The sequence below is a fragment of the Oncorhynchus mykiss genome, chromosome 10, assembly GCF_013265735.2.
Source record: "Oncorhynchus mykiss isolate Arlee chromosome 10, USDA_OmykA_1.1, whole genome shotgun sequence".
NCBI classification, from domain to species: Eukaryota; Metazoa; Chordata; class Actinopteri; order Salmoniformes; family Salmonidae; genus Oncorhynchus; species Oncorhynchus mykiss.
In genome coordinates this window covers 59,658,684-59,684,322 of record NC_048574.1, presented here as the reverse complement: position 1 = coordinate 59,684,322, position 25,639 = coordinate 59,658,684, and the positions used below count along the sequence as shown (strand labels likewise).

Here is a 25,639-nt window from a genome sequence, read left to right as displayed (position 1 = left end):
TATGAATCTGGTTCTGGAGGCAAATCTACAGAGTGCGGCTCTGCCAGCTAGTGACCAAAGTCATAAAATCTCATTTTAAACCTAGCCCCAACTGCTATCCCTAATGCCTAACCTTAAATTAAGACCAAAAAGCTCTTGTGAATTTTTACAATATAGACCATTTTGACTGGCTTATTTAAGGGGGGAAAAATCTATTAAAAAATAAAATAGCTCAGTTCTGCCTCCTGGACAAGACTTACAAACATCAAACTGTGTATATTGTGATCTGGAAACAACTTTATTACAAGTGTATCAAATCAGGAATTTGTCCTAGTATTCCAGTATGCCCTCTGTGCCAGAGCTTCTCAATTTCTAAAGCTAACCTCTGAAATGAACTGGGTCAAGGTGACAGGTATTTGTAGAAGACTGCCTTCTACGACATTATTACAAAAGCAATTGATACATTTTTGCACACCCAGTCCCAGAAATAAACATTTGAACACTAACTACACAAAACATTTAGAACACCTGCTCTTTCCATGACAGACTGATCAGGTGAAAGCTATGAGGAGACAGGTTAAACCTTGAGACATGTATTTTGTATGTGTGCCATTCAGAGGGTGAATGGGCAAGAATTTAAGTGCCTTTGAACGGGGTATGGTAGTAGGAGCCAAGCACACCGATTTGTGTCAAGAACTGCAACGCTGCTGGGGTTCACACGCTCAACAGTTTCCAGTGTGTATCAAAAAATGGTCCACCACCCAAAAGGACATCCAGCCAACTTGACAACTGTGGGAAGCATTGGAGTCAACATGGGCCAGCATCCCTGTGGAGTGCTTTCAACACCTTAGAGAGTCCATGCCCTGACAAATTCAGGCTGTTCTGACAGGGGGGGGGGTGTATGTTCGGTATAGTCGGGGTATCCTCTTGGATTTTACATTCCTTTGAGAAAACTGTCACTCATACAAAAACAGATACTTCATAACATCGAGGAAGGATCTAAAAACATGGGATTGAAGGATGGAAGTTTGAAGGGGTGTTGGAAGGCATACCGGAGAAGGGCGAGAATCCAGCCAGGCCGGGAGGCAGGTTGAGGGCCTGGTTGACAGAGGGTTGCATGGAGGTGGTGAAGGGGAGAAAGAGGCTGGTGGGGGAGAGGGGGGGACAGGCACTGCCGGAGTCCCGGGACGTGGAGCCCTGGTTCTGGGGCTGCTGACCTGAAGACGAAGACAGCTGCTGCTGTTGTTGACGGAGCAGGTCGCTCAGCACCAGTTTCAGTCTGGGGACAAACAGGATACAGGCAAACCTAAATCACATTCATGTATTCACAAGTCATGTTTAAGCCTGATGTTATGTTCACATATACTGCAGATAGCCAATCACGGTTAATTGACTATGCATTCAGAACTATACATTAACGTAGACATGACATGCGTGTGAACCTAACAAACCAAAGCTGCAATAAATAAAATGTTCATAAACTGAATTGTAAGGTCTGGAAAACAGACGCTGATAATATCCCTCATGCAGTACATTCAGCCAGTGACATTAACATATTAGTAACATTTCTGTGGACTTCAGATGAGAATTAGCTGCAGTATATTGCTAAAATATGGTGCAATGTTTGTTGTACATCATCTGTGTCAAATGGGTCCCGTGTGGCTCAGTTGGTATAGCATGGCGCTTGTAGTGCCTGAGTTGTGGGTTCGATCCCCATGGAGGACCAGTACGAAAAAGTATGCACTCACTACTGTAAGTCGCTTTGGATAAGAGCGTTTGCTAGATGACAAAAATGTAAATAAACCAATAGAATACGTTTTTCTAGTCTATTTTTTGGGGGTCGGTAGCGGTGTGTTCGGTCTACCTTTCGACGTTGTTCTGCTGCCAGGCCAGCTGTGTATAACACTGGCTGAGCTGGTGCATGACCAGGTGAACCTGGGGGGAGGACAGGTTGTTGGGCAGCGCGTTGTGCGGTCCTGTCAGAAGGGTCTGGAGCATGTAGGACAACGTCTGGAGGGGGGGGGAAACGGGTAGAAGAGTGAGAGGATGTAGAAAGAATGTGTGTGTGTATGTGTGTGTGTGTGTGTGTGGAGAGGGAAAGTTAGTTTGAAGAGACAGAGAGAGAAGGGCAGGAGAAAGAGGGAGAACAGAATGGTATTCATGAACCTGTCCGTCAGTTGGTTTCCACATACAAGTTCTGACACCCAGTCAAATAGGAACTCAAGCCAACGGCTGATTTCTACAAAGGAATAGCAGCGTTGGCATTTCCATCAGGACGACACACGCTGAATAAATTCAACACCATGTCCTATAGGTTAATAAGTGTCACCGCCACCGTGCTATATCAATGACAACGTGGAGAAAATCCATTTAGGCACCTCTAACACAAGACTGGCGTGAGTAATACATTTTCTTTATTAACTTACTTTATGAAAACGTAATAGACATTGAACAGAAAGGAAAGTGAGCAGAAATGCCAAACATTGCTGCTACCTTCTCTATAGGGTCAGGTGAAACAGACCAGGGGGCGAATACATCATATCCAGAATATTTGAAATACCTGGTGTACTTTCTTTTGGCTTAGCTGGGTTATGTAAAATGGAAACAAACTCCACGTGCCAGGCAAGCTAAACGAACCTCAAGTACCTCATTTGGTAAGAGAGAATTCAGACCTGGATCGGATGTGTACTCCAAACATTTAAAAATACTTGAGGTACTTAATTTAGCTCGGATGGTACAAAGAACAAAAATGGTGCAAACTCCTCATGCCAGCTAGCCTCGTACCTGACAAGCTCAACCATGTCAAACGTTTGAGATAAGCCTACGTATTGGTGTGAGGTGACTGAAGTGTGAGCCAACTGCTATACCAACCTGCTGATCCTGCAGTAGGGTCTGACACATGCTGGTGCTGAAGTCCAGCTGCCTCTGTAGTGTGCCCACCTGCTCCTGCCAGTGGCGTGATGCCAACCCAGACCCAGGGCCAGAACCCTCCTGGAAGGACAGCTCGGCCGCCCAGCGTAGGTTCTCCTGGCGCCTCGCACCCCCGATGCTGACGCCACCATGGGCTTGTTGCTGTTGTTTGCCTCGAGAACGGGGAGAGGGACGGCCACTAGCTTCGGATGCGAATTGTTGGGGCGGCTTCAGAACGTTGCTGGAGAAAAAGAACGAAGAGAGAGTGATGTATTATTGGGTGTCCAGCGAGTTGTTGGTGCTGCTGTGAATGCAAGAGCCAATTTTCCCCACAGAACTTTCATGATGCCAAGATTCAAGTTTTATTTGTATTATGTACGGGGGGCTACGTATGGTATACATCGTCCAACGAAGTGCATGCTTGCAGGTTCCTTCTCGACAACAATAAGGAACGGTAAAAAATAAGAATACGAACAAAAGTAAATGGCAGTAGAATACCGTATTTAACCATATATCTATAGAATCCTACAGGGTGGATCAAAAGCCTGAAGGCTCAGTATCTCTTGGACTGGAGTTAGGTTAAGGTTAACCCTAACCCCTCATATCACTACTACAATGGATTAATCCTTAAGAGTCTATTAACGAACCCGTAATAAAAAAAATAAAAAAAAATTTTATTAACAATTTTGTAATTTGTATTTTTTATCAGTCAGTATAAGCTAGTGATATCAGTTTGCATGGGCTGCATCTCAATCCACCCATGTCGGCCTTCGCATCTGCGGTGGAAGGTGGCTGAGCCACAGCGTTGTCAGTCAGACCAGGAGACGTCCCGGAAATTGGTCTTCTCACGAAAACGTCTGTGGCAGCGGAACGGTTTGGCCTACAAACTATTGCGATGGAAAGATGACTCCCGAACGCGTTGGTGTTCTCCACTTTGCTCTACGACCCCCACAAGTGTCCCGTGACTCATCTGAAGGTAACCCCTACAAACACATGGAAGCACAAAGGCAGTTTTGTGCCCCCAAAAAATACAGGGTTAAATATGTGTCGATGTATATTATAGTTTTTTTATACCTAAAGGGTTCCTAAAATTCGATATCAAATAGACTTTGAGGTTAACACTATTGTGCCCTGTATATTTATGCGTAATTGAAAAACAATGGGTTTCCTTGTATGCCTCTTTCACAGACCTGCCCAGTGTCTTCCTGTTGCTGTAGGATCTCTGCTTCCTAGTGGAGTAGCAATGCAGGTCATCACTGGAGCTGGACTCTGCTCCGTCTTCTTCTTCTTCATCCTCCTCCTCCTCCTCTTCTTCCTCAGCGCCCAACTCAGAGGGGTAGCCGTCCTCGTCCAGCTGACAGGGGGTGGAGCCGCCCCATGTGGCCATGGTCCTGAGGAGGGCAACAAAGTCAATTAAGGCCCAACCCAGAGACGACACCGATACATTCAGAACGCTTCACGAGGTATCAGATCGAAGTAGATTGATGCTTTTTAGCCATCACATGCTTTCATATCTACATATCATGGAATTCACCCGATTATTTGGGGGTCTTCGCTCACCTCTCGTCCCTGCTGAGTGGCTGCGTGGCGGCGGCGGCGTGACCCTCGGGGTCTTCCATCCTGTAGGGGGAGTCGCTGAGGCCGCTCCTCCTCTGGTGCTCGGCCATCAGGGACTCCAGGTGCTTCCTCCGCTGGCGCAGCTCCTCCCGCAGGATCTGGTGGCGCCGCATCTCACACCACAGCTGCTGGGGAAACATGAAGGTAAATGAGCGCTGTTATTTTCATGGTTACATCTGCATGATAACTCACACTCCTATACAGCTCCCTGACATCCAGCCATAGCCATGGCTAACTCGGTCATGCTAACCCTCAGGAAAAGCCTTGCACTGCCTTGCAAGTCGTCTGTATGATTTTGGCGAGCCATCGAGTTCGTGGGATGTGCATACGATCCTTGACGTTACTGTGAACTGACCCTGTCAAATCGAAACAAATCAAGAACCCACCTCGTTGTCGGTGACAGAGGCGTTCGCGGCGGCCTGGGCTGTGGGTTTGAGCGTGGCGGCAGGAGAAGCATTCGCTTTGGGGGCTGCAGCAGGAGCAGGGGGAGGGGCTGGGGTGGAAGCTGCAGCCGGGACCTTCCTCATCAGGGCCTGCTGACTCACTGTGCTGCTGGACACTGACGACTGGAGAGGAGAAGATCGGAGGGAGAGGTAGAGCGTGTATGCGAGAGAATGATAGGAGGAAGAGCGAGGCTCTCTCAAATAACACCCTATTCCCGATATAGAGCACTAAGGTTAAAATGTCAGAAACAAGTTCTGACACCAAAGCCTTTCAACACAATCAATCAGGAAATAGAGTGGTGTGCTCAGTATGTGTTACCTGCAGGTCGGGGCAGGCCCACTGCAGGTCCTGGATCTGGTCTTGGATCTCCATCAGCCGCTGGCGTTCCTCGTGAAGCTGCTGCAACTCCTGCTGCTGCTGACGAAGCTTCTCCTCATACAGCTTCTCCCTGAGACACACAACTTATTTTAGATTCAAACAGAATCACCGGCGGTGTAATTCTCACACGCTTAAAGGCAGAAATGCACTCACTCCGATATAAATAGACGGAGGTACTTTCATACACTTATGATGGTACAACGGCTTCTACCGCGGGTGTGTGTTAGTGCTCCGTATGGGTGTGAGTGAGTCTCCGAACCTGGCTTTGTCTGTGAGGGTGAGGTCTCTGGCTCCTCCTCTGCAGCCAGGAGCCCCAGCAGCAGCACCTCTGGTGTTGTTGGGCTGCTGGTGGAGGCCCTCGTCCTCGTTGGCCGTGGCGGCGTCTGTATCGTCACTCTAGGAGACAGAAAGTCACATGGTTACTATTCCGTAAGGCCATTGCCCGTCTTCAACGGCTCAAATTCCAGCTCTTTATTTTCTTGGACTGTAAAAGGGTCCTCTTCCACTCTGAACTGTCTAGACCAGTCAACTGCACCATGGTCATTTTAGATGCTGTACCATGGTCTATTTTGTATTATTGACTTATTTGTGTGTGTTGATATGTTCCTACTCGCACGTGCTGTGAAAAAGTATTTGCCCCCCCCTGCTTTTTTTTTTTTGTGTACTGAATGTTAGCAGATCTTCAACCAAAACCTAATAATTAGATAAAAGGAACCTGAGTGAACAAATAACAACAATTATATTCTTACACAACACCCAAAGCCCCCGTTTGAAAATGTGTATTGCCCCCTTCACTCAATAACTGGTTGTGCAATGACTCAAACCAAACGTTTCCTGTAGTTGTTGATCAGTCGCTCACATCGCTGTGGAGGAATTTTGGAACACTCTTCCATGCAGAACTGCTGTAACTCCATGACATTTGTGGGTTTTCAAGGATGAACTGCTCGTTTCTTGTCTGCCACAACATCAACTCAATTGGGATTAGATCTGGACTTTATTTAACTAGGCGAGTCAGTTAAGAACACATTCTTATTTTCAATGACGGCCTAGGAACAGTGGGTTAACTGCCTTGTTCAGGAGCAGAACAACAGATATTCACCTTGTCAGCTCGGGGATCCAAGCTTGCAACCTTACAGTTAACTAGTCCAACACTATAACCCCCTGCCTCTCGTTGCACTCCACAAGGAGACTGACTGCCTGTTACGCGAATGCAGTAAGCCGAGGTAAGTTGCTAGCTAGCATTAAACTTATCTTATAAAAAACAATCAACCAATCATAATCACTAGTTAACTACACATGGTTGATGATATTGCTAGTTTATCTAGCATGTCCTGCGTTGCACATAATCTGACTGAGCATACAAGCATACAAGTATCTGACTGAGCGGTGGTAGGCAGCAGCAGGCTCATATGCATTCATTCAAACAGCACTTTCGTGCGTTTTGCCAGCAGCTCTTCGTTGTGCGTCAAGCATTGCGCTGTTTATGACTTCAAGCCTATCAACTCCCGAGATGAGGTTGGTGTAACCGATGTGAAATGGCTAGCTAGTTAGCGGGGTGCACGCTAATAGCGTTTCAAACGTCACTCGCTCTGAGACTTGGGGTGGTTGTTTCCCTTGCTCTGCATGGGTAACACTGCTTCGAGGGTGGCTGTTGTCGTTGTGTTCCTGGTTCGAGCCCAGGGAGGAGCAAGGAGAGGGACGTATAAGCTATACTGTTACACTGGCAATACTAAAGGTGTCTATAAGAACATCGAATAGTCAAAGGTTAATGAAATACAAATGGTATGGAAAGAAATAGTCCTATAATTCCTATAACAATCTAAAACTTCTTACCTGGGAATATTGAAGACTCATGTTAAAAGGAACCACCAGCTTTCATATGTTCTCATGTTCTGAGCAAGGAACTTAAACGTCAGCTTTCTTACATGGCACATATTGCACTTTCTTCTCCAACACTTTGTTTTTGCATTATTTAAACCAAATTGAACATGTTTCATTATTTATTTGAGGTTAAGTTGATTTTATTGATGTATTATATTAAGTTAAAGTGTTCATTCAGTATTGTTGTAATTGTCATTATTACAAATAAATCAAATGTAAAAATAAAATAAAAAATTGGCCGATTAATCGTTAAGACTTTTTTTGGTCCTCCAATAATTAGATAAAGGTATCGGCGTTGAAAAATCATAATCGGTCGACCTCTACCTTTTTAGACATTTTCATGTCGACTTGTGTATTTTGGCTCACTGTCTCGCTGAATGACCGAGCTGCGCTTCAGCTCACAGACAGATGGCCTGACAGTTCCCTGTTGAATTCTGATATAGAGCAGAATTCATGGTTCCTTCCATTAAGGCAAGTAGTCCAGGTCCTGAGGCAGCAAAGCATCTCCAAACCATCACACTACCACCATGCTTGGTGATGCAATGACGCAGTGTTTGGTTTTCGCCAGGTATCACGGCACCCATGCCATCCAAAAAGTTATACTTTTGAATCATCTGTCCATAGAAAATTCTTCCAAGAGTCTTGATCATCCAGGTGCTTTTTGGCAAACTTGAGTAAAATTTTTGGATGAGATTGGTCCCACTGACTTGCACTATGCTATGTTTCTCTGCTTCTAGTCAGTCCTCTCACCTGCACCATGGCCACCAGCTCCTGGAGCTGCCGTAGTTTCTGCTTGGCCGTCTGCAGCCGGTGAACTTTGTGGGCGAAGTCTGCGTCATCGTTCCCCAGGCTGCTCCTCCTGCTCGACCCCGAGCCCTCGCTGTCCCGGCCCCTGGCCCCCCGCACCTCTTCATCCTCCAGGGCATCGTCATCATTGACCTGGTTGTAGGGCCGGTTGTACTGGCACTCTTGTGGAGCCAGAGAAATCAGGGTTAGTGAGATGAGTGGGTTGTGTGTATGTGTGAGAACAGCAGGCGGGGGGGGTGTACAGGTGTACAGCATGTAATGTGCGTTGCGCTACCTATGGCTGAGGGGATGTTGAGGCTGCGGAGGTTGGCTGCTGCAGAGCGGTTGTTGATCTCACACTCAGTGTTGAGCCTGACGTCAGCGTGGTTGTTGGTGCTGCCTCCTCCTCGGCCGTTGGTCAGACTGTTCATTTCTGTCCAGTTCCCAGAATGCTGTGGGTTTCTGACCAAGGGAAAGAGAGATGGAGAAGAGGGTCAAGACTCAATTTCACTCTCTGCCATGATTTACCCTTGGGAACTGTATTCATCTAAACCTTAATAATATTTCTTAGTTTGTTCTCAATGACTTGCCTGGCTATCTTTTACAATAAATACCTGTTAATGTGGGGCACATGAAGGGAACAGATTATATGCTTGGTTTGAAGCGAACCAGTTACTGTCAATGGTTGCCGGTTCGAATGATGCTTAGTAACAGAAATGGACAAGGCCCACTAATAAACAGCTCTAATGAGTAATAATGACTTCACCCAACTCCGTCTGTGTCCCTCAAGTACCTGATGTTTGTGATGGGGGGCCGGTGGTTCTCCTGCTCAGAGTCGAACATGGTCTCCAGCATGGAGCCGTCCTCCTCAGTCTCCACCTCCTCCTCCTCTTCCTCCTTCACGTTCTCGTTGACCGTGTCCACCATCATGTCCGATGTCTGCTCGTAGTACTGTACCAGCTCACGCAGCTCGTTCAGACGCTTGTGCACCTCCTTCAGCTTCCTGTGGTGGGAGGGGGATTCTGTTTTAAAAATGGCCTGATTCTGTTTTAAATGTCTCCACCTCAAGGATTTAAAAGCATTGGATTGGCCTTCTGCCCAAAGTGTGCACCCCCCCAAGAATTGAAAGCATCCCAAGTCTTTCTTTTGAGTCAAATTTCAGAGAGAATGTGGTGGAATGAATAGGGAGAAATGGAATGTGGGAGAGAGACCAAGGTTGATACACAGACAACTGAAATCAATGAAGGAGAGACACTTGACTAATTGGATCTATTGTTGCACCAACTGATGAATGAATAAGAGGGATAAGGGTGATGGATGGTAGAGTTTGTCTGAAGGAACAGTGCAGTATGGATCTTCAGCTGCTGGTACCAGAGAGATAGAAAGGGTGCATGCTAATAGTCTGCATTGGTTCCCTCTACTCGTCTCCTTTGCTTCATTGGCACTGGGTTGTATTCATTAGGGCACACAAGTCCAGGTAGTCCCAATAGACATGGAGCACTGGTCACTTTAATTATGTTTCCATACTGTTTCACTCATTTCAGATGTAAATACTGTATTCTAGTCAATGCCATCCTATTCAACTATTGCAGAATGTATAATATTCTATCCACATACTATCTGCAATGTCTATACATCCCATCACATACAATGCATTCGGAAAGTACTCAGGCCACTTGACTTTTTCCACATTTTGAAACGTTAGTCTTATTGTAAAATTTACTAAATACAACAAAATTACTCAGTCTACACACAATACATAATTTACATAAGTATTCAGACCTTTTGCTGAGACTCAAAATTGAGCTCAGGTGCATCCTGTTTCCATTGATCATCCTTGAGATGTTTCTACAACTTTGAGTCCATTTGTGGTAAATTCAATTGATTGGACATGATTTAGAAAGGCGCACACCTGTCTATATAAGGTCCCACAGTTGTCAGAGCAAAAAACAAGTAATTAGGTTGAAGGAATTGCCAGTAGAGCTCCGAGACAGGATTATGTCGAGGCAGAGATCTGGGGAAGGGTGCCAAAAAATATCTGCAGCACTGGTCCAAGAACACAGTGGCCTCCATCATTCTTAAAAATGGAAGAAGCTAGGAACCACCAAGACTCTTCCTAGAGCTGGCCCCCCGGCCAAACTGAGCAATCGGGGGAGAAGGGCCTTGGTCAGGGAGGTGACCATCAAGTCTGACAGAGCTCTAGAGTTCCTTTGTGAAGATGGTGAGAGCCTGTCAGAAGGACAACCATCTCTGCAGCAATCCACCAATCAGGCCTTTATGGTAGAGTGGCCAGACGGAAGCCACTCCTCAGTAAAAAAGGCACACGACAGCACGCTTGGAGTTTGCCAAAGGCACCTAAAGACTCTCAGACCATGAGAAACAAGATTCTCTGGTCTGATGAAACCAAGCTTTAACTCTTTGGCCTGAATGCCAAGCGTCATGTCTGGAGGAAACCTGGCACCATCCCTACGGTGAAGAATGGTGGTGGCAGCATCACGCTGTGGGGATGTTTTTCAGAGGCAGGGACTGGGAGACTAGTCAGGATCGAGGGAAAGCTGAACAGAGCAAAGTACAGAGGGAAGTTTGATGAAAACCAGCTCCAGAGTGCTCAGGACCTCAGACTGAGGCGAAGGTTCACTTTCCAACAGGACAACAACCCTAAGCACACAGCCAAGACAACACGGGAGTGGCTTTGAGACAAGTCTCTGAATGTCTTTGAGTTGCCCAGTCAGTGCCCGGACTTGAACCCGCTCGAAGATCTCTGGAGAGACCTGAAAATAGCTGTGCAGCGACACTTCCCATCCAACCTGACAGAGCTTGAGAGGATTTGCAGAGAAGAATGCGAGAAACTCGCTAAAAACAGGTGTGCCAAGCTTGTAGCGTCATACCCAAGAAGACTCGAGGCTGTTGAAGCAGATTTGGGCAGCGATTACAAAGTACTATGTAAAAGGTCTGAATACTTAAGTATATGTAATATTTTCATTATTTTGAATACATTTGGGGTTTAATTATGGGGTATTCTGTGTAGATTAAGGGGGGGGGGGCTATTTAATCCCTTTTACAATAAGGCTGTAAGGTAGCAAATTGTGGAAAAGGGGTCTGAACGCTTTCCGAATGCACTGTACACATATCACCATTCAAAGGTTTGGGTTCACTTCTAAATTCTCTTGTTTTTGAAAGGCACATTTTTTGTCCATTAAAGTAACATCAAATTGCTCAGAAATACAGTGTTGACATTGTTAATGTTGTAAATGACCATTATAGCTGGAAAGGGCTGATTTTTAATGGAATATCTACATAGGCCCATTATCAGCAACCATCACTCCAGTGTTCCAATGGCATGTTGTGTTAGCTAATCCAAGTGTATCATTTTATAAGGCTAATTAGAAAACCCTTTTTCTTTGCAACTCTGCCCAGAGGCCAGCATCCCGGTGTTTTGTGTTTGCGGGTACTACTGGTGTTTTGCGGGTACTATTTAATGAAGCTGCCAGTTGAGGACTTGTGAGACGAGGCGTCTGTTTCTCAAACTAGACACTAATGTACTTGTCTTCTTGCTCAGTTGTGCACCGGGGCATCCCACTCCTCTGTCTATTCTGGTTTGAGACAGTTTGGGCTGTTCTGTGAAGGGTATAGTACACGGTGTTGTACGAAATCTTCAGTTTTCAGCTGTGCTAACATAATTGCGAAAGGGTTTTCTAATGATCAATTAGCCTTTTAAAATTATAAACTTGGATTAGTTAACACAACATGCCATTGGAACACAGGAATGATGGTTGCTGATAATGGACCTCTGTAGATAAAAAATAATAAATTATGGACTAAAGCCTTTTTCAGCTACAATAGTCATTTACAACATTAACAATGTCAACACTCTATTTCTAATCAATTTGACGTTATTTTAATGGACAAAAACAAGGAAATGTATAAGTGACCCCAAACTTTTGAACGGTAGTGTACATACATACTCATACTCCGGACATTGCTCGTCCATCTATTTATACATTTCCATTCATTTAGAGATTTGTGTGTATTGTTGTGAATTTTTTTATGTTACTGCACTGTTGGAGCACACAAGCATTTTGCTACATCCGCAAAAACATCTGCAAAATATGTGTATGCAACCAATAAAACTTGATTTTGGCAAGTCCAGGAAGTCCCTCTGCGTTTGTCAGTTTTCATCCTTTTGTTGCCCCATGAATACAACTGTGGTGTGATGTGCACTGATCATAATAATAGTTTGAGTTTAGTACCGGAGTTTGTCAGCTGGGGCGTCCTCATGCTGGGGTTGCTGGGTGTGTGTGGAGGGGTGGTAGGTGGAGGCATCCCGTCTTATGGCTGAGGCCCCGTTGGGCTCTCTGTACAGGGCAGACGGGCGGTCCGAGGAGGGGTCCGCGCCCAGAGCCAGGCTATGCTGAGAGGACAGGGGCACACTGGCGCTGCGACCTGAGGGACCAACCCACACATCACTCACACATGCACGACAGCAAACTTACAAGCTTCTATCATATGCACCAGGGTTCTCCCCAAAGAATGTAAGATGGGAGCTGCGCCACAAAAAAAAAAGAAAACATACGTTTGTTATGACTGAAGGCAATGTTTTGCTCTAGATTGCAAGAAATGGCAGTTGCAGGTGTTCAAGTAAGCAAAATAATAAAATATAACCCCCCCCCCCCCCCCCCGCCATCCCTGACGGTGTTAACCTACTCCTAGTCAGTTACAGAGACAAACCATAACTTACAGGAGTTGTTGTTGAGGGTCTGGTCACGGAGCGAGTGCAGCTCCTGCAGGATCTTGTCCATGGTCTGCTTCTTGTCCTGCAGTTCCTGCAGCTTGGTCAGCTTGGCGCTCGCCGCCGAGGCCGACGTAAGGGTGATGGAGGTCAGGGAGGTGAGAGGGGGGGGACGGAGGAAGGAGGAGGCGGCAGAGCGGGGAGGAGGGGAAGGCTGGGAGGAGCGAGAGCGGCAGACCTCCCGGGAGAGGGAGAGGCTCGCGGCTTGTCTGCGGTTGTCTGGGACTGCTGCCTTGGTCTGAGGAAGGAAAGGCACACAGGATGTTAGTAGGTGAATGACCACAAACTCAGCATATATTACTTTGATGGGTAGCACGTCACATTACCACACAGGATAAAGTGACAATAACATGGTAACAAGTTCTAATTACTCAACATGAAGACTTCATTTTGCCCAGTTATCCCTTTATGTAATCATTCTAGTTACAGGGTTATACACCACGTCTGTAATAGAGGGGTAACAATACCTTGTTCTTACCACACCAGCCTGTGGCGTAAAGTGCTACCTTTTGATGTTTCCCAGGGTTGTATTCATTAGGCATCAGACAGAAGAAAACGCTAATACTTTTGGCTACAGTGTGCCCTAATTCATACGACCAGGTATTATTGTATGTTGCTGGTACCTGGGAGTCGTGCAGCTGGTTGTGGAAGCGCTGAATGAGGTCGTTCAGCTCATCGTTCAGCTCCGAGGTGATGCTCAGCCCTGACACACTGCCTGTGGTCTCTGTCGGCACTGGAACACACACCAAATGAAAAGGGTTACGTGTGTGTGTGTAGCTACCTGCTCCGCATGTGCACTGTGTGTCAAGTCATTGTATGTGCTCCTTTGCATGCGCCCTCTCTATATGGCCCGTGTCTCACCGTTGTCAGCCATGGTGTGGGAGGCGTGCTGAGAGCTGTGCTGCATGGTCAGTAGTGCTGCCTGGCGGCCCTGTAGAGCCCTGAGCTGCTCCTGCTGCTCCAGCATCTTCTTCAGGAGCTCGTGCTGCTTCCTCAAGTTCTCCAGCTCCTCCTTCTGTTCACTGCGGCCTGCAACACGGCCCTGTTGGAGACACACACATTAGAAAAATCGCCAGCACAAGCAAAACTGGTTGTGCGTCAGAAGCTGACCGCGCAGACTTCCTGGTGTTACACCGGCAATGGGAGGCGGAGGGGGAGGGAGAGCAAGGAATGACGAGAGGGAGGGATGGTGGGCAATAAGATTAGCCTCAGTCTGCTTGGGTCTCTACTTCTAGAAGCAGCGTCTTACTATCTGGTAGAGATTGTAATGCAAATCCCTAGTGACCAATCCAAACTCCTCTACTACAAAAACAAATAATAATAATAAATAATTGTACAAAAAAAATTGCTGAAGCAGAACGGGCTGTCAGAACTAAAGGATTGGCTACTCACAGTGGCGTTGGAGGCGTCCGAGGAGCGCACCTCCATGTTGAGGGAGGCGCTCTCTGGCAATGAGCCTGAACCCACGGCCGAGTCCAGTGTTCCCGCCTCGTCCTCCTCGTTCTCCCTCGCCTACAGAAGAGGGGGCGGTCAGTAAAATAGTAGGCATGTACTGCAAGCACGGGCCCCCTCTTTGGCCTGACCTATACTGACTATGGAAACCAGGTCTCCTCAAGCATTTCCTTCCCTTTCAATGTAATACTTGAACAGTGGTTGAAGTGATAAAATGAGCATACAATAATGAAAATAGAAGGACTGCTGATAATTACTCACAAATGCCAGAGGGGGGTAAACCCATTTAATATTGATAGCAAGATCAAATGACACGTGCCATCCAGCAGTTCAGAAGCAATGCGTGTCATGTCCTAGATTTGTCTGCCAAATGGAACAAGATACACGACTGTCTTGTCGGCGTGTTTCAGACAACTTGGCATAAAAATTAAAAAATACATGACCAGGGTGCAAGTGAAAAGTTCCCAAACACAACAACTTGAACTATCAACAGCAATGTAAGAAGCAGTGGACTGCAGGCTTCTTTAACAGGCAAAAGCCCAAGAAGGCTAGCTTAGCTTGTTTTTACTATCAATACCATAGAAAAAGTTAATTGAAACTAAAAGTCTTCTGAAAGCAGCCCCTTTCATCCTTAAATGACAGGATGGAAAGAGAGATGGGCCAAAAGAGACTTTAAAAAAAAATGTAAATAATGAGACAGATCAAGCCAAAGTGAGAGAAATGGAGAAAAACAACGAGACACAGAAAGAGAGACGGTGAGAAAGCCGGGATAAGCCAGCGTACTGTACTGACCAGCATCTTCTGCAGGAAGCGGAGGTAGGACCTCTCCTGCTCCTTGAGGTGGGCGATGAGGTGGGTGAGGCGCTCCACGTTGGCCGGGATGTCCTTCTTCTCCACCAGGTCATCCCTCATGGAGCTGGCCTTGCCGATGTACTCCCGGATCTGAACCAGCTTGGTCACCACCTGACAGGGACACCAGAGAATGTGAGGGTGTGTAAGGGACAGGGTGTGTATGAGATAGTGTGACAACAGAGAGAAAGAGCATGTGTGAGTGTAAATGATAGCGAGAGCGAGACAGAGAAATAGTGTGAGAGAGTGCAGATACCAGGCCGCTCACTGCAGACTGAGCTAAACGAGGGTAGAACTCACTTGGGAACCTGCGGTGGTGGCATATTTTTAAAATTGCCCTCAATACACACTGCTTTCATCGTCATCTTGCTCACCTAGGCTCCCATCCTTGTTCTACCATTTATTTTCTTACAGGAGCGAGAACCCAGCACGCCATGTGATCATTTGCAGCCAGTACAGGACGATCAGTTCAGTGCAAGCATACTAAATGGTGAAAATGCTGTTCCAAGGTATGCTACTTATATAGATTTGTCCAAAATGTGTTACTGAGTAGGACAAATCTACCCACAACTAAACTACCTTGATCGTATGCATTGTCCTATGTCTGTTCTATTTTAACTAAGTATTGAAACTACAAACTTCAATAATTTGCATTGTGCAATATGTAGTTGATCAAACAAAACATACACTGTCTGTGTGTAGTCTAAAATACAAGTCCTGAAAAGCCCTAATCCTTCAGTAATCCCAAGTTCCTAGACGTTGCCTACCTGGCTACTGTCGATGCTGAGCTCTCCTCTCCCATCCTCCCTAGGGGGAAGGAGCCCTCTCTCGGCCCCTCTACCTAGCCTGGGGGTGTCATTGCTGGGCTGGGAGGGGGTGAACGCGTCCCTGAGACCCAGGCCAGGGCTCTGCTTTTTGGCTGTTGCGGCGACGGAGGGGGTTGCAGGGGCCGAGGCTGAGGGCGCCTCCCGGCTCTTGTTGGTGTTCACGTGCAGCGGCAGGAATTTGAAGGGCTTTTTGTTTTCCGCCGCCAGCTCTCGCTGGTTGTTGGCTGCTGTTACACGGCCCTGGGAGTCACTGCCAACGCTCCTCTGAGAAAACAGAGAGCGAGGGATGTCAGTAACCTGGCTTCCAGTCTATATTACAGTAACCTGGCTTCCAGTTGAAATTCCAGTACTATGAAACAGAACAACGCAGCAGAACCTCTGCGATATAAAAAGCTGGAAAGAAGGTTATTTGGAACATTGAAAGTGTTCAACTATTCACATTCCTAAAGACAACAAGTGCACGTTTTTAACAAGAACAGTACCCTTCCACAACATCTTTGGTGAAATTGACCCAAGGGATGCACGATATATCTGAATCGGCCAATATTAGCTAAAAATGCCAACGTCGGTATCGGCCCGATGTCTAGTTCACCGCCGATGTCAAAGCTGACGTGCATACCTATATAATGTAGATACATGACATACTGACACTATGTCAAATTTTGCGCTACACGTGCAACACAGCATTCCTAATCTAGCCCACACAACGTCTGCTGTGTGGATCGAGCAGTCAACAAGTCAAGCAGTCATTTGAAAGAGTAAGAGAAGTTCAGCGAGACAACTCAAAAGGCGAAATCCATTAACGGCAAGATAATAGAATTCATTGCCCTTGACAATCAACAGTTCTCTGTTGTGGGTGAGGTTGGCTTTTGCCGACTGGTTGAGCACCGGTACACAATACCAAGTGTGCTAGATTTCAGATGTTGCCCTACCGGAGTTACACACTAATAGCGTCACTGCTATTAGCTTCACGGCTGACATTTGGACCAGCGATATCAACCCCATGAGCGTGCCGAGTTTGACATCACAATGAGTTGTCGAGGATTTCTTACTGAGGAAAGTCGTATTGCATGCTCATGAAAATGCTGGTTGTCATACCACTGCTGCCATTTCAATGGCATTTGAGAACATGTTTGAAACTTGGAACCATGAACACACTAGCTAGCTCCATTCGAACAACTGACTCGAGAAAAAAGCTCATCAACTGCGCCTGCAGTAGACGTGATACCCTTCGTCATGGCTGTGAGAGCAAAATTGCAAGATTATGTTACAATACTTTTATATAATACTTATATTGCATCAAATGGTTGTTTTAGTCAACAGAATAGAGTATTCTTAACTTTTGTGTGTGTGTTCTACTGAGGATGGGCCTCTGGGCGATAACACTGACAGGAAATGTACGATGTCTTCTGGGTGATAAAACATAAAGAGCATTCCAGAGCATGAGTTAATGTTTTTTGTTCTATACCGTACCAGGGAGAGATGGTTCCAGTTTGGAGTCGGAGGGCCAGACACTGGTCTCTATACAATGAAAACTGTTGACACAGCAGATACCTATAATACACAGCAAACACTGTCTTTCATACAAATCTTAACCTTGTGACCCATTCTATATATCTGTTGTTCGTCATGTAGGTTGAAAGGGGTGTATCTTGGCTATAAAATACCTTTGTCTCGCGGCTCTCGACGAATCATTTGACCATGAATTGACGACCAGCCATGATTATCGTAGAGCACGCAATCGATTCACTTTATATGTGTGTGCGTTGTATTTACCTGCTCTATTACTAATAAGTGATTAAAGATTTAGTTTAAGTATAACTCTGACTTGTGTGATAAGTTTGTCTATCCTCATTTGATAGTAAAGATTAGTAAAATTAGTTCGCAATGAGCCAGGCGGCCCAAACTGTTGCATATACCCTGACTCTGCGTGCAATGAATGCAAGAGAAGTGACACAATTTCACCTGGTTAATATTGCCTGCTAACCTGGATTTCTTTTAGCTAAATATGCAGGTTTAAAAATGTATACACTTCTGTGTATCGATTTTAAGAAAGGCATTGATGTTTATGGTTACGTACACGTTGGCGCAACGACAGTCCTTTTTCGCGAATGCGCACCGCAGCGATTATATGCAATGCAGGACACGCTAGATAAACTAGTAATATCATCAACCATGTGTAGTTATAAATAGCGTTTATGATTGATTGATTTTTTAAAAATAAGATACGTTTAATGCTAGCTAGCAACTTACCTTGGCTTCTTACTGCAATCGCGTAACAGGCAGGCTCCTCGTGAGGCAGGTGGTTAGAGCGTTGGACTAGTTAACCCTAAGGTTGCAAGATTGAATCCCTGAGCTGACAAGGTAAAAATGTCGTTCTGCCCCTGAACAAGGCAGTTAACCCACCGTTCCTAGGCCATCATTGAAAATAAGAATGTGTTCTTAACTGACTTGCCTAGTTAAATAAAGGTGTAAAAATATACATGTATTTATTTATTAAATCGGCTAAATCGGAGTCCAAAAATTGTTATGAAAATTCGAAATCGGCCCTAATTAATCAGCCATTCCGATTAATCGGTCGACCTCTAATTGAATCGACTGCTCATAACTGCCAACACAGGCTGTGAACAAGCGATTCGGGGGCATTCGCTCTTTAAGGTGTCGCCGCCATGTACAAGGACAGCTACTTCGATGCAGACAAGAAACAGGGTTTACGTGAAATGTTACATATACACAGCTGGACAAGATGGAAACAGACATGGTATGGTGACAGTGCGCACCGAGGAAGAGGCCATGGACAGACAGAGCTGAATCTTCACTGCTTGACATGTATGATGAAATCCTGGTTGAGACTGAAACGACTGAACAAGTGAACAACAAAACAGTAGAGCAAGTAAGTGAAAGAAATAGGTTTTGATTATGTTTTACTGGTAATGGGGACATATGTAAATGCAAACAAAATTACTTTTTGGTCAGTGTGCATAACCTTTATTTAAACTAGGAAAGTCAGTTAAGAACAAATGATTATTTACAATGACGGCCTACCCCTTCCAAACCCGGACGACGCTGGGTCAATTGTGCGCTGCCCTGTAGGACTCCCAACCACGGCCAGATGTTAATTATGATTTTTATTTCACCTTTGTTTAACCAGGTAGGCCAGTTGAGAACAAGTTCTCATTTACAACTGCGACCTGGCCAAGATAAAGCAAAGCAGTGCGACAAAAACAGAGTTACACAAACAAACGTACAGTTAATAACACAATATAATTTTTGGGGGAAAAATCTATATACAGTGTGTGCAAATGTAGATGAGAAGGGAGGTGGGCAATAAATAGTCCAGAGGCAAAATAATTACAATTTAGCATTAATACTGGAGTGATAGATGTGCAGATGATGTGCAAGTAGAGATACTGGGGTGCAAAAGACCAAGAGGGTAAGTAATAACATGGGGATGAGGTAGTTGGGTGTGCCGTTTACAAATTGGCTGCGTACAGGTACAGTGATCGGTAAGCTGCCCTGACAGCTGATGCTTAAAAGTTAGAGAGGGAGATAGATATAAGGGAGATTGAAATTCTTTCTAGTCATTGGCAGCAGAGAACTGGAAGGAAAGTGGGCCAAACGAAGTGTTGGCTTTGGGGATGACCAGTGAAATATACCTGCTGGATGTGATACAGCCTGGATTCGACCCATGGACTGTAGTGATGCCTCTTGCACTGAGATGCAGTGCCTTAGACCGATGTGTCCGTGTGTGTGATAACAATTTAACTAGACTGCTTAAAATGCCACAAAAATTTAAAATATTGGTTATCGGTAGGGTTGCAAAATCAAATTCCAAGTTTTCCAGAAATCCCAGTTGGAAGATTCCTGGATTTCCTGCTTATTCCTGGAGTTTTCCAACCAGTGTTTCTGGAAAACCTGGGAATTGAGAAATTTACCAGAATTTTGCAACCCTAGTTATCGGTCAGGAAGCCTAGTGGTTAGAGCATTGGGCCAGTAACCGAAAGTTTGCAAGATCGAATCCCGGAGCTGACAAGGTAAAAATCTGTCATTCTGCCCCTGAACAAGGCAGTTGACCTAGGAACAGTGGGTTGTCATTGTAAATAAGAATGTGTTCTTAATTGACTTGCCTAGTTAAATAAACGTTTTTTTTATTTTTTATTAATGGTATCAGTTTTTTTGGCAAGGAAAATATTGGATATCGGTATTGGCCAAAAATGTCATAGCGGTGCATCACTACTCTACACATTTCCAGATTAACTATTACCCCCCTTCCAGACACTAACCCCCAACAATCACAGATGAATCCACCAAGAAATGCATAGTTCAGAAAACTCTAGGGAGAATCCTCTCACCTCATCGAGGTCAGTGAAGTTGATCCTCTGCCGGAGACGTTCCAGCTCGGCCTGATCGGGCACCGACATCTGGGTGGTGTACTTGACATGGGGGAAGGTGTGAGGGGTGTTCGTCCTTCTCCGCCCCGTGCCAGGTGTGGACTCCGGGGAGATGTCATTGGTCAGTCGGCTCTCCGCCACGCCGCCGGCTGAGAATTTCTTCCTGTTCTTCTCCGTCGAGCGGTTGGCCTTCTTCTGCTGGATGCCCCAGTCCTGAGGGGGGACAGGGAGCTCAAAAGGGGTGTAGGGTGCAGTTATCCCTAAACACTGATCTTGGGTCAGTTTTGCATTTCCTCCCCACAAATGGTTCAGGTTAGGATTGAGGGAGGGGGAAGCTGATCTTTGACATTTACCTAGGGGAAACTTCAACCTGGAGTTTAAAAGGACAGAAGCTCATATCGACATATACATGTGTTTTATGTAATACCATGTACTGCACATCATAGTTGCCCAAAGAGGAGACACTACAATAAACTTGTAATACACCATTTCAAATCCATGTCTTGCTTTGGTCAGCATTGTAGGTAGATTGAAAGACTCTAAAGCTAGTCAGTGAGGGGATGAATCCTTACTAAAGCTGTAGATACCACAGTGTGAGTCATAATACCCATAAAACCTAGCGGACAAACAGGGAAATAGTTCCAACTGTTTTTGCGCCATTCATTTTTTCCCCATAAGGGTTTTTAGAAACACGTCAAATAAGGACTGTGTTTTATGTAGATGAATGGTGGGGAAATGATTGGAACCATTTCCCTGTTTGGCCTCTAGGCTTTACGGGTATTATGACACCTCCACTGTGGGACTATATATCCACAAACTACTTATGCAACCAAAGATTTTTGTTACTTTCGCAAATCTCCAGTTAGGATTTAGCCTTTTAGTGTCCATTCTCAATGGTCCCAAATGCCACCCTATTCAGCAGTACCCTACATTCAACCAGGACCCATAGGGCCCTGGTCAAAGGTAGTGCACTACGTTGGGAATAGGGTTCCATTTGGGACACAGCCATTGTCTCCCTCGTCTCCTCTGTACCATGTTGTTGAGCCTGTCCTCCAGGCTGCTGCCGTTGGTAACGGTCCAGTTATGAAGCTCCTGCTCGTCTGCGCAGTCGTCAAAGGGGGAGCCCCCTGTTGCCATGTCCTCCTCCGCTCCGCACCTGTTGGGTCGTTGACATGCATCGTCAGTCAACACTATAGAACGGCTTTGGACTGGAGACTCTTTCATACTGGCATACTGTAAACAACTTATTTACTCACACACTCACCAGGTTTTCCATTAGATGGTAATTGTTGGCTTTAGGACAATTAAGAAAATGAAGCAGATAAAATTGTTGCCAGCCAAATTGAGCAGGAGAATAAAATAAAATCCTCCCAGTGCAAAAATAATGCTTTATATTAATTCATGGAAATACATTTCACAGTCAACCTAATAGACGATTAGCATATTTGTTACATTTAGTGGAAATAAAATTGGAGTCTGCTCCCCCGGGACTGCGGCACAGAAATATCAGCTCACAGATAACTTCACTCAACCTTCCAGAGCAGTGGTCACCAACCGGTCAATCATGATCGACCTCCAATGTACTCTGTCCACAAGAGTAACAACATGAATGTGTGTATAAAAAGAAAATTGAGACTGGCTACTTAGCTTATTCAAGCCTATAGGCAGAGGGTATCATCATTTCTGATTCTCTGTAAAAATGGTATGACAATAACGCATTTTATTTTGTTAAGTCTTTTCTTGCATCAAACAGCATTTTCAGTCACTTTGTCTGAAGGACAAGTTGATAAAGAGGTTATTGTCAAGCCCTGCATGTTTTTTCCCCAAAGGTCTCATGGAATCCTACATTGAATACCACACATTGGCTGCTACTGTAGGCTGAGAGAGAACAGCTATTTCCATGTTAAAATGTTATGGGACGCATTTGTGTCATTGTTTTTTATGCTAGGCCACTCTGGCAGGCCTACATTATGATCAAATAGCCACAGTTGCCTACACACATGGCCACTGTTAAAACTAACTTACAGCAGATATAACCTCAGTGCTCAGAGTAACAGCGCGTTGGAAGTTGCACAAAATGTTCACAACTTTCAAACATTGTTCTCAGCAGACCTGAAATTTGCTCAGTGACGAAGAAAACGAGGGAACATTGGTTGTAATGTATAATTTCTTACCTGCACACAGAGCCTATTTTGAGAAAAATAACACTTGTCAGACAGCACTAGAGCTGCAGCAGCTCCTCAGCTCGTTGTTGCTGGAGTAAAACATGTATTTTAATAAGACCAGTCATTGGGCAACAATTCTAACGCAGTCACAGTAACAGTAGGCATATTAATACTGAGTCACCCACCACTTGGCAATGTGAGCTGGCGGCAGTATGCATTTGGAAAACATACATAATTGTCTGAAACCTGAAAGTTTTTATTCATATTATGTGGCATGTTTTACCTTGCTACAAAGCAGCCTAGAAAAAAAATCTGACCATAGAAACGTGGAAGCAATTATTTTTATAAAAATACTTCCTCATATGCCATTTAAACCAGCATCTCTCCTGTTGGGTTTCATATCAAATCCCAGTTATATTAGCAACCTAAGTTTCTAACAGAGATCGTCATCTCTGTCATATATAGAACCGCTGGCATCAGGTGCGCTGTTTGTAATGGTGGTGTTTTCCCAAAAATTGCATTTTAGCATATTTTTGAAAATAATGCTTTAGTGTCTGCTTCATTAAAGGAGTTGGATGTTCTGTTAATTTGAATACCATAATCAAAATGTTTGTCATTCTGAGCACCGTGAGTGGGACATCCTAATGGGTTATACACACAATGCATAACATTATAGCTCAGGAACATTTCTCAAATTGACAGCAAATTAAAACATATCAGGTCACGTTGTCTGGGACACATTTTCCAAATGGAAAATATACAGAGGTGTGTTTCCTTAGTATCTACATCGTTATGACATTCGTTATGACATTAACAGAGTGCATGACTGTAGAGGTGTTTGTTGCTTTCAGAAACAGCCTCCAGTCCGAAACGGTGCCTTGTTCGGAGGAATGTTCCTGCAACTAAGCAACAGTCAACATTCACAGACCTTTCCCCTAGGACAAGTATTAGAGTAAACTAAACCATAACATGTGAAGCATAACGTTAATAATCCGAATACCACCACTAGCTTGCCACAAACCAGTGTATGACTTATTTATGACATAGCTAATAGTAATAAACATTACCGATTTCAATAACGTTACCTATCGATTACGTACCTGTGCGGTGTATTCAGTCACCCACTATTAATTGGTTGGTTTGCTATTGGAGAGGTAGCGGATTGAGTAAGGATTTCTTGACGACTAACAGTAGTTAGCTAACTTCACGACAAAAGGCGCGGTTTAGTCTATATGGATTTGCGTTAAACCTCTGCGGTGTAGACCACTAGAATTCCCGGTCAAGTTTACGAAATTCCCTCCACTTCTGTGAGTTCGCAGGAGCCAACTGTCACTAGCAACAACTAGCCCCCCTCTGAGAACTTCTAACGTAACAAAGTATGGGGACAAATCAATGCGGCCTATTCATCATTTGGGATACAAAATGTAGCTATGCAATTCTAAACTAGTTTACATTTGGCTTTGTCACTGTTTGGCAACATGAAGTTGAACGCCATGGTAACACTTGAGCCCCCCACTCCCCTACCTTCCCCGCGAAAACTGGGGGTGAAATTCCGATAATGGAACATACGTTGAAGGCTAACTAACGTTAATTGTTGCATTCACTGCCCTTGGAAAGTTTGAACAATTGATATTCAAAACAAAAGCTGATGTTCAATTCGGGGGGGGGGGGGAAGTACTGTCACTTGCTAGTAGGAATTACAGTTAGCTAGGAATTACAATACCTTGCTGGCACTGGCGTAGGTAACGTCAACTTGTTAGTAGCCAACGTGACCTTTCTAGGTAACGTTAGCTAGCTGGCCAACTAAAAACAAACAAGATTTCACGGCCTGACGAGATAGCTAGCTACCTACTTAGTTATTGTTGTCTATAGCAGTTTCAAAATGAGTACACGTAGCTGGTTAAATACATTAGCTTTTCATGACTCCTCGAAAATACAGCACCAACCTAGTTTTGTTTTGGGTAAGGGGGTAGCTAACTTGATAGCGAGCTGCGTGATGATGCTAAGTTAGCTAGCTGGTGGTGAACTAGCCACTTTGCCTTGGCTAATAAAAGTAGTGGAAATAAATGAATTACCTCAGTGAGTTTTTTGAGAAATTATCGTAACACGTTATGGTCAACGGCTCATTCTAAGAGACATGAGAAAGCTGGTTTCTCAATGAATAGAAATGTCGTTTCGGTGTTGTTGATGAATCCCCTCAGTCAATGTACGTTATCCGTCCAGTGTCAGCCATTATATTCCCTGTTCAAGAAGGCGGAGTGATATAAAATAGTAGTGCTACTTGCACAAGAGAACCTCATCATCAATACGGTTATGTTTTTCCTCAAATGCACACACACAGAGATGTAAGGAGTATATCAAAGTGACTGTAATTGTGTGTACAATATTGTTGGATAAATGTACAGGCAATGGCACCCCTATTGAATAAGGTACTATTTGGGCTCTCGGATGGTTAATTATTGGTACGTTACGTTGCAAGAATGTCAGTGTTTAGCCTAAAAGTTTAATTTTGAACAGATCAAGTTTAATTCAATTTAATCAAATTGGCCAATGACTGACAGTATTCACTCACACTAGTGTCATGGAAGCGTGTAAATATTCAAACTGTTACTAGCTGTAATTATATGATAAGCAAACAGACCCCTTTGTGAATCAATAGAACCTACCCTTATCATCTGAGCTGAAAGTTTACCACGCACATACACATACATTTTTTTCTCCCTAAAATCTATATTAATAATACACTGAGACTGTAGAGAAGTATAAAAAAACACCGCAAGATCTGCTTAAATTTACAGAATAATGTGTCCGACCACCAATTTACAACTTTGCTACAACTCCATCCAGCTAAATGCTCGCCATCCGATGAAAAACACAAAATAAGATGACAGCGCAAAAGTAGAATTGGAGGCGAGCATACATCGGTGTAGGCGAGTTTTGATTGGGACTAAAGCAAACCAGACGACATCATTTACTTGTTTTTATTTTATTTACGGATAGCCAGGGGTATGCTCCAACACCCAGACATCATTTACAAAGGAAGCATGTGTTTAGTGAGTCCGCCAAATCAGAGGCAGTAGGGATGACAAGAGATGTTCTCTTGATTCGTGTGTGAATTAGACCATTTTCCTGTAATGCTAAGCATTCAAAATGTAACGAATGTAGTGAAGT

The 25,639-nt window shown here is 44.7% G+C and overlaps 1 protein-coding gene across 5 annotated transcripts in view; it reads right to left on the bottom strand.

Annotated features, from left to right (window-relative positions):
• The window catches only part of LOC110534405 (pericentriolar material 1 protein), a 37,466-nt gene extending 12,753 nt beyond the window's left edge, over positions 1-24,713 (bottom strand). For 4 of the 5 annotated variants that reach the window (XM_036933514.1, XM_036933518.1, XM_036933517.1 and 1 more), the window contains exons 1-21: positions 24,544-24,713; positions 21,336-21,459; positions 20,265-20,516; positions 15,853-16,176; positions 15,029-15,199; positions 14,177-14,296; positions 13,646-13,826; positions 13,408-13,517; positions 12,734-13,022; positions 12,246-12,438; positions 8,789-8,998; positions 8,291-8,457; positions 7,960-8,177; positions 5,588-5,724; positions 5,269-5,398; positions 4,893-5,072; positions 4,450-4,634; positions 4,080-4,280; positions 2,851-3,130; positions 1,844-1,989; positions 1,032-1,258 (exon numbers count right to left, since the gene is read on the bottom strand). In XM_036933514.1, the coding sequence (XP_036789409.1) occupies positions 1,032-1,258; positions 1,844-1,989; positions 2,851-3,130; positions 4,080-4,280; positions 4,450-4,634; positions 4,893-5,072; positions 5,269-5,398; positions 5,588-5,724; positions 7,960-8,177; positions 8,291-8,457; positions 8,789-8,998; positions 12,246-12,438; positions 12,734-13,022; positions 13,408-13,517; positions 13,646-13,826; positions 14,177-14,296; positions 15,029-15,199; positions 15,853-16,176; positions 20,265-20,516; positions 21,336-21,440 (3,826 nt within the window). In that variant the 5' untranslated portion in view covers positions 21,441-21,459; positions 24,544-24,713. The remainder of the gene's footprint in view (positions 1-1,031; positions 1,259-1,843; positions 1,990-2,850; positions 3,131-4,079; positions 4,281-4,449; positions 4,635-4,892; positions 5,073-5,268; positions 5,399-5,587; positions 5,725-7,959; positions 8,178-8,290; positions 8,458-8,788; positions 8,999-12,245; positions 12,439-12,733; positions 13,023-13,407; positions 13,518-13,645; positions 13,827-14,176; positions 14,297-15,028; positions 15,200-15,852; positions 16,177-20,264; positions 20,517-21,335; positions 21,460-24,543) is intronic. The other variant, XM_036933515.1, reaches the window with a different exon arrangement.
• Between the last annotated feature and the right edge of the window lie 926 nt (positions 24,714-25,639).